General features: G+C 38.6%; 1 protein-coding gene across 1 annotated transcript in view; it reads right to left on the bottom strand.

Annotated features, from left to right (window-relative positions):
* The window catches only part of LOC126469698 (uncharacterized), an 894,140-nt gene that overhangs the window by 334,123 nt on the left and 541,897 nt on the right, over window positions 1-18,120 (bottom strand). Inside the window, exon 26 of the mRNA XM_050096872.1 lies at window positions 9,833-9,910. Within this exon, the coding sequence (XP_049952829.1) occupies window positions 9,833-9,910 (78 nt within the window). The remainder of the gene's footprint in view (window positions 1-9,832; window positions 9,911-18,120) is intronic.

The following is an 18,120-nucleotide window of genomic DNA, read 5'->3' as shown; positions in this document are numbered from 1 at the left end:
ATGCTATTGCTGCCTATTAGGCCAGTCGAGAGCAAGGGACTACTCAATCCGACAAATTGGTGGCTGCTCAAATTTATCGGCCACTATGGCACCTGAATCATACTGATCTAGAGTTTGCACAAAGTGCTGAAATGATGGACCTGATTAATTCAAAATCTGTTCTCTAAGTTTGACATCAGTTACATTGTGCCCGACCACTTCATACAAAATAACATCTGAATATAAAGCATCACATTTATTGAATTTGCATTTCCTTGTCACACCCTGCAAATTGTTACCCACTCACGATAAGTTTGTTCTGAACATTTCTTGCAATGAAAGAATTGATTCCTAGCTGCCACCACATTCACTCATTGGTCATAATAGTTAGTTAGCGAATCTACAACCTGATCATAGGAATGTTCATGTGGGGTGGTGGTATGGAACAATTTCTGAATGAGGCGAAAGATGGCATTTCCTTCCATTGACAAAAAGTAATGTTGTTTCACAGTACCTGATACTTTGTGAGCAATGATGCAGGCTTCATACTGTTGCAACCACTCAAGCCATTCCTCCTCTTTTTCGTTAAACTGTAAAAAAGGTGGTATGGCATCTGGAGCTACAGTTGTTGCCTGTTGCACCAAATTTGCTTGATTTGCCAGTAACTGCTCTACTGTGTTCAGAAGAGGTGTAATCTGCTGTGTCTGAAACTGAAACATATGTGTCAGCTGCATTGGATGTATTGCTTGCATCTGAGGCACCTGAGCAGGGGGTGGGAGAGATGGGTTGCTCATTTTCGAAGAGGCAAATGCAATAAACAGACAATGCAAGCAATAAAAATAAGCACACAAGCAAAGCAAATTGCTTCAATGCACCTGAAAACAATGAATAGAAAAAACACTGTTAAAACATGTAAACAGACCCCTGCAAAGAAAAGACAAGGGAGAATTTAGGTGCCAGGAAAACACAGAAGCCCATGACAGAACAAAATTGTGGCATGCAGGCTCTAGTTTGTCACTATGGGATTTGTTCACCTCATAGCCAGATATGTAGGTCTAGGAAGCCTGCATACTCAGTTTGCTAGAAAAACAATCAAAAAGTAATATTAATGAGTTTTATTACAATAAGAAAATTACAATACTTAACTTTGAAAATTACACAGGTGTGTTGCATGCCAAGGGCAACATACGAAATAATCACTCTTCTTCAGTATAGATAATCTCAAGTCCGTACTGCACAGAGAGTATAAGCAAAATGACTAGTGTCGACACTGCTATAGAAGTCGCTGATCTTGAAGCTGCTATTAAACTGGGCCATCACCAGTCAGATGCAGTGCTTATGTCCTCCTCACATAGGCGGCACTGCTGTAACATTGTCCAGGGTGTATACGTGGCCAAGGGAAAAAAAAATCCTGGATTTTTCCCGGATTCCCCAGTTAAAAATACACTTTCTTCCAGGTGAAAATACACCTTTTCTGTGTAAAGTGACAGTATATGTTTCCTCATAACTGTAAAACTTATCAATCGTTTGAATTGTTATGGTTTTATGCACCAGTGTAGAACTTACCAGCACTTTAGAAGACAAAATTCAATTTAAAAAAAAAGTTTCGGAAAGATCTTTGATGTGCACCTACATGTACACTGCATATTTTCGAATTACTAAAGTATAAATTTGATTTCCACCAAACACCAAATGTTACTTTCCAAAGCATTGAAATCGAGATTGTGATGCGCTTTTGGAAGCCAGTCATAGCTCATGTCACGTGATCTCGACAGCTGATGACAGCGGATATTTAGAGCATAGGACACATGATGTAGTCAGCCAATAGCAACATGACTGTTAAGTAGTGCAAACACAAAAACAGTAAAAGTTAATGGTTTAAATTAATATGCACAGTGTTACAACAAGAAAAAAAAGTTTTCACATATAATATTGGTCTCTAAGATTAATAAGCTGCAAGATAAGCTAAGTTTTCACGCATAATGTTGATCATTGTCACATGTGTTACATTTAAGATAAATTGCACAAATGTGCCAGTAAAATTTTTAACAACAACATAAATGTTTGATTTTCTGGGCGCACAATTCTTCTAAATGGTCGTCCTCAAAGAGTTGATTTTAAATTGAGAGTCAATCGCTCTGTGATCTAAGAAATTCATTGTAGATTCGCGCACACAGTTCATCCTGCGTAAAAGGAAATTTACTTTGAAAGTAACGCTTTTCAAACAACCATTCACAATATTTTCCCGCGACTTGTTAGAAACAGGTTTGTTTCAGCGGTCGCCAGAGAGTGCCAGGTAATAGGCATCACTACGCTTGCGCAGCTACAATGACGCAGGAAGCTCGAATGTTTGTATGTGTAAAACATTGAAAGATCTTACATTATGTCATAAAAGAAACAAGATATCAGAGGATACTCCAAGGAGCATCAGAATTTCATGAACCATGCTAGAATGCATAATTTGACTTGACAGCGCAGATTCGTATGTCCAGATTTGGACGTAAATTTTCTTGGAATACCACTACTGTATTATCTTATGTTTGGTTCTTTATTATGGCATAATGCCACACATGTTAGAAGATGAAAACATGCACTCGAAATGCAGAGAACAGTTGAAACAAGCCAATAGTGTGGAATTAAACACTTCGTTTCAAATAAATTGACTGCCTCAGGGGAAAAGATTAATAAAAGCCAAATTTCTTTAGCAAATGAACAAAAATAACTTCATTGTTCTGCAAGGCGATTAATGCTTGACTGTCAGAAAGGTGGAAATAAAGTAAAATCTGAAACTAATAACATATTTTAGCCTTCCGTAATTATGTGAATGTATTTTAATTCACTTGATAGCTTCTGGCCACAGAAATCTGTTTTGTTTTCATTTGACATGAGAGTATTAAATGAAGAGTAAACAGCAAAATCACTAAACGCAAATACAGCTCACATGGAGACTACCCACCTCCCCACTACAACTCAGACTGCTCTGTGCATTAGCGCCAAATCTGCAATATTTATGGGCCGGGTAAATACCATATGGTGACGCCGCCTCCCCCTCTCCTCTCCCCCCCCCCCCCCCCCCCCCGCCACCCCCTCCTCCTCGCCACTGAGCGTTTGAGGTACAACACCAAAAAATTTAAAAATTGACTATTCAAAAAAATATGTTCATTTTGTAGTCCACATCTTTCTGAAGTGTCTGACACATAAAAAATATGTCTCTCAGGAAATGTAAGACATGTTATTTGGTCATAAGTGTACAGTGCCACACCTCTTCATACAGCACTGTTCTATCACATGTCACTGTATTTCGCTCTGTGAAATTCAAATGTGTAATATTTTGTAATGCATGCCATCAAACTAAATTCAGGACAGTGGAAATTAAAATGTCCTGTGGTGCCTCTCCTGTTCCCAGTCAGCCAGTTTGATATCCTGCTCCTCTTAAAACAAACTCACAATTAATACTGGATGGGATTATTTGTAACTAGGAGAACAAGAACTCTTCAGAAAATTTGCACACTTTGTTGCCTATTAGCCAACAACTTGCTATTTTGTGTAACATAAAATTAAGAACCAGCAAAGACAAGCAAGACAGTACACATTTCTTCAATCTTTAAGTCCCGTCATTTTTTTTTTTCTCTATAATCTTGCTACAGCTTTACATGGCATGCTTTCGTTTCTGGGAAAGGATCTGTTACCTCATCAAAATTCATCAAACATTTTGCTACATGAAAAAACGAAATTTCATTCTCTAATACTGAATAAGCTGTTAATACAAGCAGTACCCGAGACTGGTGTGGTTTCTCGATCTCATTACATGAATTTTGTCACTGTCTGTTATATAAAATGAAATAGGGCTGCCAAATATTGCAGCAGATGTAACACACACCAAATCAACGAGATTCTTTTGGTGCAATTGGTCATTTTTATAATGCATATTAGGCCTATTACAAGCAAAAATCTTTATGTTAGGAAATTGTTTCACAGTTCACTCACATGCTCTAGCTTCTCAAGCACGAGATGGAATAATAGTAGTACAAAATTTTTATATAAATTTGGAATCATTATATTCTTCCATAATTTGTGTGATGTCCCCATTTCATCTCCTTCCTCATTCTAATTAACAATCTTGTTATCAATAATTCTGTAACTTTCTTTCCAGTGTCAAAACTTATTCTCCAATTCCGCATTATTACATGTTCGTACAATGCGTTTTCTGTGCTACTTCTAGAATATAACTTAAGCGGCTGCTAGCCAGGGACTGTACAACTGGCCCTTACTAGTGTTGTGGTCTGGTCAAAAAGCTTCTGTCAAAATTTCATTTTCTTGGATGCAACAAGAAGGTAATACATAATCTTTCTTACTTGTTATTCCTGTAAGTCGTTTATTTCCATTCTGGTAGTCTGAATCCACAGATTTCACTAGTAATTATAACAATGTTGATCACTTGCAAACCCGGTCAACTACATAAACAGCGATTGGCATTGACCCATTTGGCTTTATTCTGCTCAGCTCATACAGCCCTGGCCCCTTTTGTCTGCAGGAAAGTTTATTTCTAGATGTGACAGGGATTCCCCTGGCAGAGGCATCATGTCCACTATGCATGCATTCAAAAATCAACTTATGATTCATTCAGAGATCAACTTAGATTGTGTTAAAAAATGTTCAAAAACCAACAGGGATGCGTTTCAAAGTCATATGAATAATCGCTAGACCAATGTGCGCTGGATGCTAGGAACTTTGTGAAACAAGGTTTTTTTCCTCAAGAGTATGAATTTGGCAGCCGCCCCCCCCCCCCCCCCCCCCCACCCTGGGTACAATACCCCAGTTAGACCCCCACCCCCTAAATCTGGGCCTGTTACGCATGCGTGCATCTGGCAGCTTGGGAGCACCAGTAAATTTTTTCCAAGTAGCATCTGGCTGCTTGCTGCGACTGCCTATACAGACACACTTCTGTAGCCAGAATCATGAGAATCATGAGAAGGTACTACTCGTACACAACTCAACTGCGATGCGTAGGAGCTTGCTTGTTGTGACATCATGCTCATCGGATACTACTTGTTGTTATCAAGCATTGCATAGTCTTATTAAGGCGTTTGACACATTTTGCTGTAGAGGGACACTTGTAGGAGCACTGTGTTCTGTTGTCGTATACGGCGCATTTCCTTTACAACTTAAGCTTTCTTTTCGTTTTTTTCTCTTGTTCATGTTTTATTTTTGCAGTATTATTCTGCAGTAGTGAAAAACAGTAAGCCCTTTGTTACAGTACTGGGTCTTACCAGTCAAAATTACAAAAATTTCATTGTGAATTAAAACAATGAAAAGTTCCTGGAATTCTAAAAATTTTCTCACAGCCTTTCCTGCTTTGTTGCTCTGGACGTAACAAGGAACACAGCATGTGACCAGCATCAAAACAGTATTTCACTGGATGTTCACAGTATTCTGACTGGTCGCTGGTGTAACCACTTTGATACTAAGCACACTGGAAGACTCACCTAAACACTGGTGTGTGTAACTACCTCTGAAGAAGCAACTGCATTTGCAGGATGGTGTTCCACTCACAGAAGTTTACATTGACACCCAGAAGATGTACGGAGTTACTAAACCTACGGACAAATCCCTTGAACATGCAGAAGCCACAAACGTCTAGAGGTTAGCAGTATCTGGTGTCAAAGGGTGGTATTGTAAATATAGAAATGATGGTGTCTTCTACTCCGTGCCCTTCAAGAACTGACCTACTTTTGTGACCAGAAAATGAATCCACTATTAAAAGTGATCTGTTATCCTCTCAGATGATTTTACAAAACACCTCTTCTCGTCACTTCTGTAAGTGTTTCTTGTTCACTTCCCTACAAGATGAGGCAACAGTCACAAAATTGTCCGTGTAAAACAAATTTTGTTTGATACGTGGCCCAAACAATTCAGTCATCTCTTTTAAAACAACAAACGGAGGTAACTGTACATGTACATCTGCAGGTATTGTTGGTGTTATTGTGTAGCTATGAGTCGTGTTACTGATTTACTGCACAACTGTGACAACATTTTTTGTCCCCTTTTTCACAAGAGTTTAACCAGATATCATTTCTAAATTAAATACTCTCTGATCCATATCATAAACATTCTGTTTACTGACCAGTTCCACAACAGCTCTGGTGTCGGTGACACATTTTTCATAGGTAATAATTATGGCTGCCTCATTACATAGGTTTTTGTCGTCGTAATATAGTTTACCTTTCATGACAGAATACTGTATTTCTTTTGGGGGATGAAAACCTACGCAGGAGATGCCTTGAAATTACTTACACCAACCTACACTGCATCTTGAACACCCTACTGCTGTATGTTTATGTTGTGGACCACGAACTTATCGCTGTATGCATTGTTAAATTTATCTAAACAGATTGTATTTAATTTTGCAGGCCTTTGGTGATGAGTACCATGGTTTTCAATGTATATATTCCAAACAGATTCCTTTTCTGTTTTAACAATTTAAAACTCTTCATGATGGTCTTGGAAGATGGATTCCCCTTATTTCCAACTTTCCAAAAAGCAACAGCCGGCTGCAAATACTTCACTCCTATAGACACAAGGAAAGTCGTATTCAAAGATTTTACATTGTCAAAGCAGCCCTCACCATCATTGAAGTCCTTGATTGCATGCTTGATGAAGCAATGAAAGTGTTTGACAAATGTAACTGTGGGGAAATGGCAGCTTCCCCATTAATGCCATCTTCATACCCTTATACACATGCAGCCCAAGTCAATCCATTATTTTCTTCTATATTTAAAATGTCTTCATCCATACAATTGTCTATGAATGATATAAGGAAAAGCACAAAGTAAGCATAAGGTGCTCAGTTTACAGTGTATAGAAGTTCACCCAATAAAAACAAATATCGATGCTTACCAATTACGAGTTTCAAGATTTCTAGTTCTCTGACGTTTATATTAAACAGTTTAGCCATCATTCCATACTGCACCCAGAAGAGTCACATAAAAGCTTTCAAGTTTGCTGACATCATGAACATAAACCTCTTACTAAACTAGGTGCACAGTACCTTGTGTTAGGGCATTACATGACCACAGTGAAGTAGCATGTGTGACAAACAACCTAAGCACACAAACTTTTAAAAGCTGCATGTTGAGATGGCCATGCCTTCATAGTATTTGCATAATGGGCCAAAGTTCTGCACAAGATCAATTGCTAGGGCTGATAGCCAGCTCATGTGTTTTTCTCAAGAGAATACAGTGTCAAGTTGATGATGTTCCCTTGTAAGAAGTATAAATAATATTTCACTGCATTTGAGCAAAATAGTAGTTGCAATTGAGACAAAGCCAAGCTTACAGCATTAACCTGTCAATATTTACAGAAATCACCTACTGAAAAACTAATTGCAACCATGACTAAAGCATAGGTGTAGTGAATATATACCTGATTCATTGTGATATCTGGGCCACCTACTAGGTTTAACAAATTTCCTCTCTCTAGATAATTCAGCATATGGCTCAACTGTTAAAAATGCAACATTGGTCAGAGTAATTGCACAACTAGGAACACATTCTTTTCTTTTGTAGACAAAGGAAATGAAGAGAATGAAATATCGTAGTCATGTGACAGACAGAAATAAGCACTACCTGGTGATTTTTATGTAAATCAAGATTATGAACCCAAAGTCAAAATTTCCACCACCACCACGACCATCATCATATACAAATATGCTTTGTAGTAGCTAAAACTGTTAGTGGCTTTTCTGAAGATAAAGTAGTTCATCACTCAGGAAGGTTATAGATGCTGTGTTACTTAGAAATTTTGTCCATTTCCTCCTCGTGTTTTGGCAAATTCTACTAGGTTATGCTTTAGCAAAATATGTAAAAACTGTAACAATTAAGATCAATCAAGGCAATTATTGAATTTTGCATTCAGAATCTGTTTTTCACTCTGCAGGTGATTGTGCATAGTTTTGAAACTTCCTAGCAGACCGAACTGTGTGTAAGACTCCATCTGAAGGCTAGCAGGGTTCCCTGCCTCCTTTGTGTGTCTATCAATGACTCAGCACCTGAACTATTTAGTGAGTTAATACCTTTAGTTATTAATTTGCTGACAATGTTATTACCAAGGCCCAGATTTTCATGCACTATTACATCATAAAACTTACATGCATTCATACAATACCATATTAGTAAACATGCACAATAACACAGCAAAACAATAAAAGTATGCAGTATCAGTTCTATATTTATTTCTACTTTCTTCTGAAACAGTACACAATCACCAATTTATCCCACTTTTCTTCTCTTCCACTCAAGCATTTACCATCAGAACATTTAGTTACCCATAAAATGACCTTTCTGTGTTACAAGAAGTGACAGGTGTATACCCAGGCGAAGAAATTATGAATGAAGTATGATTAAGTTGAGAGCTTTTTTAAATTTCTGCCACAAACTATTTTTTGTCATCTTCATAAGCTCAAAATCAGGATTTGATCTAATATCTTTGTGTCTTCTTATTAGTTGCAACACCCACTGCTTCATAGGATAATGGCAGATTCCACCTGTGGCTAAAAACTTTGTTATTGCTGAAGGAAAATGTGCAAAATTTGATTTGATGTAAAGCTTGCTTTGCTTCAAATCTGTTTTCTTGACTGTCACTTTCCCATCTTTATTGCAAATTGCATTAACGACTTCGAAAGTCTACAGCCTAAAAGTGAATGAAAAAACCTAGGTTGCAGTACATTAAGGATTTTCAACAGAATGGAGCAAAGAGATGTCAACTCCAATAGATCTGTAGGAATTCAATGTTTCTTACTGCCAACTTAATCAAAATTACCACACTAAAAGATGGCAGCATTTATCCTGGTACCCTATCTCGTTAAAGTAGGTTTCTATAGCAAAGCTAAATCTGAGAACGCATCACTAAATGCAGCAACATGGACAGGAGATTTTAAGAATACCTTCAATTGGAAATAAGGCAGGATATGCCTTAATTAATATTGTCAGCAATGTCAACCTTTCTAATTTGTGCACCTATTTATCTTGTTTATATCAGCATATTCACAATGTGAAATTTTAGTCCACCATTTCAGCTACAAGATGTAGTGCATGAACCCAACACATAATGTACTTTAGGTTAGGATAAAATATTTTCATTACTTTCCCAGCCTTCGTCACATATGGGGCAGCATCACATAACAAATACAGGATTTGTTCTCAATTTATTGGCACAGAGTACACTGACTTCTACCGACATCTACCGAGCTGAAGTAGGGCACTCAAGCCGACTATGAAGTTCACAGACTGTAACATACTTGCACAATTACTCATGTTCTGCACTTTTGCCACAGGTCATATGAATAAATCAATAAAAGATTCTATCATGCATGTTATTAGAAAGTATACACAAAGCTCACAAAAGTGATATAATAAACATTATAAATGTCTCATTTCATGGCAATCTTCAAGATATGCATTTATCTCCCAAATGGCCACACATGCAAAAATTCATACAACGCGCATTTACATGTAAATCTGGACTCTAGTTATTACAAATCTGCCTCAGAAAGTGAATAACTCTTACAGATTGGTGATGATCTGAAATAAAATCATCTAAATAACAAGGGACTTTCACACATGAACTTTGAAGTTAAAGAATTAATTGATGCTGGTGACCAAACTTTACATTCTTTTGTTTGTAATATTCTCATTATGAAAAAAGCAAATAAAGCAACTATGAAGTATAAATAATATTTGACTGAATTTGAGAAAAATGTAGGCTGAAGGCTATACAAAGCAAAGTTCACAGCATTACTCCATCTGTATTTACTAAATGCAACCGTGACCACAGCGTAGATGTAGTGAAAATATACCTGATGCATTGTGATCTGTGGGCCACCTGCCGGGTTTAAAAAATTTTTCCTGTTTAGATGATTCAGCATATGGTTCACCTGTTACAAAATACAACATTGGTCAATGTAAATATGCAACTATCAAAAACATTCTATTACTTTTATAAACAATCAAATGAAGAAAATGAAATATCATAGCCATGTGAATGGCAGAAATGAGCACTACCAGAAGCAATTTATGTAAATTAGGATTATGGACCCCAAATAGTAGTAGTAATAATAATAATAATAATAATAATAATAATCATACTGGAACAGAACCATTATAACAGATAAAACAACACCACATAACAAACCTGACATCATACTCACCAATAAAAAGAAGAAATTAACACAACTAATCGAAATATCCATACCCAATACAACAAATATACAGAAGAAAACAGGAGAAAAAATTGCAAAATATATCCAACTGGCTGAGGAAGTCAAGGACATGTGGCATCAGGATAAAGTTGACATCATACCAATTATACTATCATATATCTAAAACAAAGATGATGTGACTTACCAAACAAAAGCGCTGGCAGGTCGATAGACACACAAACAAACACAAACATACACACAAAATTCAGGATTTTGCAACAAACTGTTGCCTCATCAGGAAAGAGGGAAGGAGAGGGAAAGACGAAAGGATGTGGGTTTTAAGGGAGAGGGTAAGGAGTCATTCCAATCCCGGGAGCGGAAAGACTTACCTTGGGGGAAAAAAGGACGGGTATACACTCGCACACACACACATATCCATCCACACATATACAGACACAGATATATTTTTCCCCATGTGGAATGTTTCCCTCTATTATATTAATATCATCAATTATACTATCAACTACAGGAGTCATACCACAAAATATCCACCAATACATCAATGCAATACAGCTACATCCAAACTTATATATACAACTATCTGTAATTATTGATACATGTTCAATTACCCGAAAGTTCCTAAATGCAATGTAACATATACCGTACAGTTAAAAGGAAGTCACGCTTGATCAAGATCCGTGTCACTTTCCATTTTTGACCAGACATAACGTCTGAGAAAAGAAAGAATAATAATAATAATAATAATAATAATAATAATCATCATCATCATCATCATCGAGAGTAATAACAACAACAGATATATTCTGTTAAGAACTTCCAAGCACATTAACACAATCATAAATATGCATCAAAGTAGCCAACACTGTTTGTGGGTTTCATGAAGATAAAATAGTGCACAAGTTGGATAGGTTATGGATGTTTTGTTATTTAGAAACCTCCCTTTGTTAATTTTCTCCTTACGTTTTGACAAATATTATAACCAACCATTTTATTCTGCAGTGCCATGTTCTCCACATGCATACTGGGGGAATCATCAACAGGTGAATAAGCCGCCTTGATAGAAACTTCTAGCTGTGGAGCATCTCTCAAACTAGAGGTACTGATGCCTTTCATTTTTGAATGTTTTTAAGTACATTCAAAGACTGTACTGTCTCTCTACCTCTGAATGACCTTCTGTCTTGTATGACCTTAAGGGGACTATGCCACCCAATTCTAAGGTTTAAGTCTTCAGAAGTAAGTTTCATATTCTCATGCAAATGTCTAGAAAAGGTTGTCAATGGTTATCAGGCAAAAACTGAACATTCCCAGTTATTTAAGAACAAAGTAAAAGAATCCTGCATTAATGACTATTCCAACAATTTATCAGAAAAATTGGACTCAAGAATGTAATTCTACATAACTCAGATAATTGTATTAGACAGATCTTGACATTGGCAGTATACAGACAGCTGACAATCGTTAGTGCAAAGTTACATAAATGCTTTGTTTGATGTATTACATAGTAACAGGTCCCTAGTAGTATGGGGTGGTGACCTTTTCTGAGTAGCTGCTTCTCTTCTAACATCAATATAGGAATTAATTTGACAGAATTACCATAATTATCAGTTTGAGTAGATTACAGCTAATCATACTTTGTTAGTTGGCATATATAGTATCCCCCTGGGATACACTAGTATGAAAAACAGACATGTACTGCAAGCTGCCATCTATCCAGACCACTGGCAACACAATCGCAGATATGCAGCGTAAACCCTATAATACCAAACATTATCAAATCGTGTTTGTTGTCAGCCACATCTTTGACAACTGACACAGTAATACATGGTGCATGTCTCACCACTGGAGGTGCAAGGGACACCACAATTAGTGCTCTCCAGGCCATAGCGCAAATTGTTATTGCCCATCCCTCAATCAGGGCCCTTGTTGCCCAGTGCTGTCATATGTGCAGACATGTGAATGAGTCTTCACTCTGTGTCCTGTGAGTGTTCATAATACTGGCTGCTGATGGCTTTGTTCTGAGCCATGCCCTGAATTCTCCATAATGGCCACTGATGCCTTTACTCCACACTGCAGCCAAGATATTACTTGGCATCTCGTCCCAGTTCTCTATACTGCACCCACCATCGGCTCCACCTGCGGCCCATCTGAGGTGTGCAACTCACTGTCACTCCCTACTCTGCTGTCTGTGTTATTGGCCCATGTAAGGGATCCATCTCACCCACACAGACATGTCTATCTCCTACTGTCTATGAGCTTCTGCCTCAATTGGACATCACTCCTGGACCATCTTCAAGCTCTAACAGTCTCCACCAATACTGCCACATCAACATCACCATCGTATGTCACTATCGTATGAATTCCTCCAGTGCAATGTCAGTGGATTGGAATAAAGTGGTTTGTATTCAAGTCCAAATGACTATTTTGTTGTGTTCAGTTTGAGTATAAATAAAGCTCATTTATTTCGTGCTGACTGGGACACATTATTTGGTTTGTAGTCATCAGAGGTTGCTTTTGCCTGTTAATGTATAACTAGACCCATTTCACACCCCTGAAGGCTCTCCTCCATGTTGGGATTTACAGAACATGATATGTGAATGAACAAATGAATGCATGAACTGTCACTCTTGCATCATCAGCACTTTAAAAATGACGTGCCAGCTGCTGGCTGACTGCTCAAAGCAGGTGGAGGGAGATTTGAAATTCATTTGACATTAAGTATTGATGATTGCTTTTTTTAAAAACTGGATTGTACAAAGTAAATTGAAGCACTACAGGGTGTACATAGAGTCCAGGAACACTTTCAATTATTTATTGCACAAGAACTAAACATTGTACAGATGTCATACATATTGCATTTTGAAGAGATACTCTGAAAGTTTTTTTACCATTTGATATGCGAACCATGAGTGACCTGGCAGACGTCAATACTGTAATCAAATTCTTGCCATACCTGTCCCAGCATGGCATTGTCAACTGTTGCAGACACTTCCCATTTTCTCTCCTGGAGCTCTGCTACATTACACGGTAGAGGCAGTACATACATCCGATCTTTAATGTGTCCCCACAGAAAAAAGTCACACGGAGTGAGATCTGGTGATTGGGGAGGCCATTTCATAAAATAGCTGTGCCCTTCTGTAGAACAGCCAATCCATCGATGCGGCAACTCTGTCTTCAGGTACCCACAAACTTCACGATGAAAAATGGGTGGAGCCCCATCCTGCTGAAAGATTGACAGAGAGTCTGATTGCATTTGAGGCATCAGCCATACCAGCAACATGTCCAAGTAGGAATATCCAGGGACAATTCTCTCCGCGAAGAAGAATGGCCCGTACAGTTTTCGACGTGACAAGGCACAAAAAACATTTACCTTTGGGAGATCACACTCAAATTCAGTGCATTTGTGTGTATTGTGTATGCTTTGTATCCAAATTTTGAAAATTATGCCTGTTCACTTTCCCACTGGTGTGTAAAGTGGCTTTATCGCTAAAAATTAAGCGATCAACAATACCAAACCCATCCTCATTCAATTGTTGCAACTGCAAACAAAACTCAAAATGCTTGTCTTTGTCATCATCACTGAGCTTCTGCACTACCTCCAATTTGAATGGTTTCAGAGACAGCTTCTGTCACAGGACTTTCCACACTGCAAAAAAAAATTGTTTATCACAGTGCACAGTGTCCTGTTATAGCATATGGAGCAATATACCCGACACAACAATATCCGTACATTCTTGTATCAGATCATTTAAATCTGTAATGCTAAACTATTCCCACTATTGACCATGGTATTAACTGTTGAACTCATGCTTTGTACACCAATTTCTTGCAGACTCCCCCCCCCCCCCCCCCCCTTTATTCTCTGTTTAGGTCATGAATAAGCAATTAAACTCATGGGCATATAAATGTAACTCACACATATTTATTTTTACTGTTTTACAAGAACAGTTACTTATAGTTTCATCTACATAGGGCTACTTCTGGAAACAATTAAAATATATAAAGTGACATTACAGTCTGAAAATTGATATCTTCCATCCTTCCTTCATTTTGAAGCCAACTGGTTTCTTAAAAAAAATGCAGAAATATCTTTGATGCTTTTATTTTCCTCCAGGTATGGATGGAACAAATTAATATGAACTCTCATATATGCATGCATTACCAGAATAAAAAAGTGCTGGAGCTTCATTATTACTTATATCACTGTCTACATTATTAAAACTATGATCTTCACCTTCACTCCCCAATACGCTAGATAGCTCATTTAATGCTGAAACCTCTCTTTCACTAATAACAATGTAAGACAAAGATGCCAATGTGTACACTGAAGCACATGAACAACCATGAATAACACAGTACTACAAAGCAGTTTTTGGTATGGAGTGAGGTAAACACACCTAACGCAGAACAGTACTCATCAGGGCAAAGATATATAAGAAACCAATGTAAGACAAGTGTAGCATATGAAACTGAATATATATATATATATATATATATATATATATATATATATATATATATATATATATATTAAAAAAAACAAAGATGAGGTGACTTACCGAACGAAAGCGCTGGCAGGTCGATAGACACAAAAACAAACACAAACATACACACAAAATTCAAGCTTTCGCAACAAACTGTTGCCTCATCAGGAAAGAGGGAAGGAGAGGGAAAGACGAAAGGAAGTGGGTTTTAAGGGAGAGGGTAAGGAGTCATTCCAATCCTGGGAGCGGAAAGACTTACCTTAGGGGGAAAAAAGGACAGGTATACACTCGCACACACACACATATCCATCCACACATACAGACACAAGCAGACATATATATATATATATATATATATATATATATATATATATATATATATATATATATATATATATATATATATATATATATACACTCCTGGAAATTGAAATAAGAACACCGTGAATTCATTGTCCCAGGAAGGGGAAACTTTATTGACACATTCCTGGGGTCAGATACATCACATGATCACACTGACAGAACCACAGGCACATAGACACAGGCAACAGAGCACGCACAATGTAGGCACTAGTACAGTGTATATCCACCTTTCGCAGCAATGCAGGCTGCTATTCTCCCATGGAGACGATCGTAGAGATGCTGGATGTAGTCCTGTGGAACGGCTTGCCATGCCATTTCCACCTGGCGCCTCAGTTGGACCAGCGTTCGTGCTAGACGTGCAGACCGCGTGAGACGACGCTTCATCCAGTCCCAAACATGCTCAATGGGGGACAGATCTGGAGATCTTGCTGGCCAGGGTAGTTGACTTACACCTTCTAGAGCACGTTGGGTGGCACGGGATACATGCGGACGTGCATTGTCCTGTTGGAACAGCAAGTTCCCTTGCCGGTCTAGGAATGGTAGAACGATGGGTTCGATGACGGTTTGGATGTACCGTGCACTATTCAGTGTCCCCTCGACGATCACCAGTGGTGTACGGCCAGTGTAGGAGATCGCTCCCCACACCATGATGCCGGGTGTTGGCCCTGTGTGCCTCGGTCGTATGCAGTCCTGATTGTGGCGCTCACCTGCACGGCGCCAAACACGCATACGACCATCATTGGCACCAAGGCAGAAGTGACTCTCATCGCTGAAGACGACACGTCTCCATTCGTCCCTCCATTCACGCCTGTCGCGACACCACTGGAGGCGGGCTGCACGATGTTGGGGCATGAGCGGAAGACGGCCTAACGGTGTGCGGGACCGTAGCCCAGCTTCATGGAGACGGTTGTGAATGGTCCTCGCCGATACCCCAGGAGCAACAGTGTCCCTAATTTGCTGAGAAGTGGCGGTGCGGTCCCCTACGGCACTGCGTACGATCTTACGGTCTTGGCGTGCATCCGTGCGTCGCTGCGGTCCGGTCCCAGGTCGACGGGCACGTGCACCTTCCGCCGACCACTGGCGACAACATCGATGTACTGTGGAGACCTCACGCCCCACGTGTTGAGCAATTCGGCGGTACGTCCACCCGGCCTCCCGCATGCCCACTATACGCTCTCGCTCAAAGTCCGTCAACTGCACATACGGTTCACGTCCACGCTGTCGCGGCATGCTACCAGTGTTAAAGACTGCGATGGAGCTCCGTATGCCACGGCAAACTGGCTGACACCGACGGCGGCGGTGCACAAATGCTGCGCAGCTAGCGCCATTCGACGGCCAACACCGCGGTTCCTGGTGTGTCCGCTGTGCCGTGCGTGTGATCATTGCTTGTACAGCCCTCTAGCAGTGTCCGGAGCAAGTATGGTGGGTCTGACACACCGGTGTCAATGTGTTCTTTTTTCCATTTCCAGGAGTGTATATATGACGTGTAGCAACTGCCACCTGTATATACATGAGTGTAGAAGTGAAATGGTTAAATGCATGATTTACCTCCAACTACATATGTAAAAAATTTAACCATCAAGATCAATCAATACAATTATTAAATTTTGCCTCTGCAATCAATTTTTCACTCTGCAGGTAAGTGTGCATGGGTTGGAAACTTCCTAGCAAATTAAACTGTATGCCACACTGCCTATAAGCAAGTAGGTTTCTCTATCTTCTTTATGTGTCTATCAATTACTCAACACCTGAACTATTTAGTGAGTTAATACCTTTACTCATTAAATTACTCATAATGTTATTACTAGGCCCCAGATTTTCATGCCCTATCAAACTGTGAAAAATGCATGTATTCACACAATATCATATCATTAAACATGCACAATAAGGTAGCAAAATAATAAAATATTCAATTCAATATTTATTTTTACTTTCTTCTAAAACAGTACAAAGTAACCAATTTCTCCCACTTTTCCTCACTTACTTCCATGCATTTACCAGACAGAAGATTTTTTTTACACAGAAAATCACTTTTCTGTGTCACAAGAAGTGACAGGAGTAACCTTTTCAGTAACTGTCTGAGACTCCACCTACAGCTTACAACTTTGTTATTGCCAAAGGAAAATATGCTAAATTTGGCTTGATGTAAATCTGGTCTTGCTTCAAAGCTGTTTTCTTGAACACCACTTGCAAATCTTTAAAGCAAGCTGAAGTAAGGGCTTCGAAAATGTACAGCCCGAAAATGAAGAAAAACACCTTGGAAGCAGGCTCTTAAGGCTTTTCAATACAATGAAACAAGGAGATGTCAACTTCAATAGATCTTTAGGGATTCTTGTTCTCTTACTGACAATTTAATCAAAATTATCACAATACTATATGGCAGCATTTATCCAGGTACCCCACCTGGTTAAAACAGGTTTTGGTGGCAAAGCTATATCTGGCAGTATATCTCTAAATCCAGCAACATGAACAGGTGTTTCAGAATACCTTTAATTGGAAAAACAATCAGCATATGACTTAATTAATTCTGTCAGCAATATTGACCCTCTGTGTTTTGGGCATCCATTTACACAGTTTGTATCACTGTATTCACACAGTGAAATTTTAGACTACCATTTTAGCTATAAGATGTAGAGCATGGGCTAAGCATATAACACACCTTAGGTTAGGACAAAATATTTTAATTCCTTTCCCATCCTTCATCACACAGGGGGCAGCAACATATAACAACAATAGGATCTTTTTCCAATTTAAATTTATTGCCACAATGTATATTGACTTCTGCCGACATCTACCATACAGAACTAGGGCAACTGATCTCATTATGAAGTTTACAGACTGTAACAAATTTGCAAAATTACTCATGTTCTGCACTTTTGGTTTTCCTATTTAAAAAAAAAAAACAATAAAAGAAGATATCATGTATGTAATTGCAAAACCATGATAGGATATAATAAGCATTATAGTGTCTCAATTCACGCAATCTTCAAAGGATACATTTACACCCTCCCCAAAATGGCTAAACATGAAAAAATTCATGCAACATGTATCTGCATGGAAAACTAGACTCTAGTAATTACA

Source organism: Schistocerca serialis, chromosome 3, assembly GCF_023864345.2.
Source record: "Schistocerca serialis cubense isolate TAMUIC-IGC-003099 chromosome 3, iqSchSeri2.2, whole genome shotgun sequence".
NCBI lineage: Eukaryota > Metazoa > Arthropoda > Insecta > Orthoptera > Acrididae > Schistocerca > Schistocerca serialis.
This window is presented reverse-complemented; position numbering and strand designations above follow the sequence as displayed.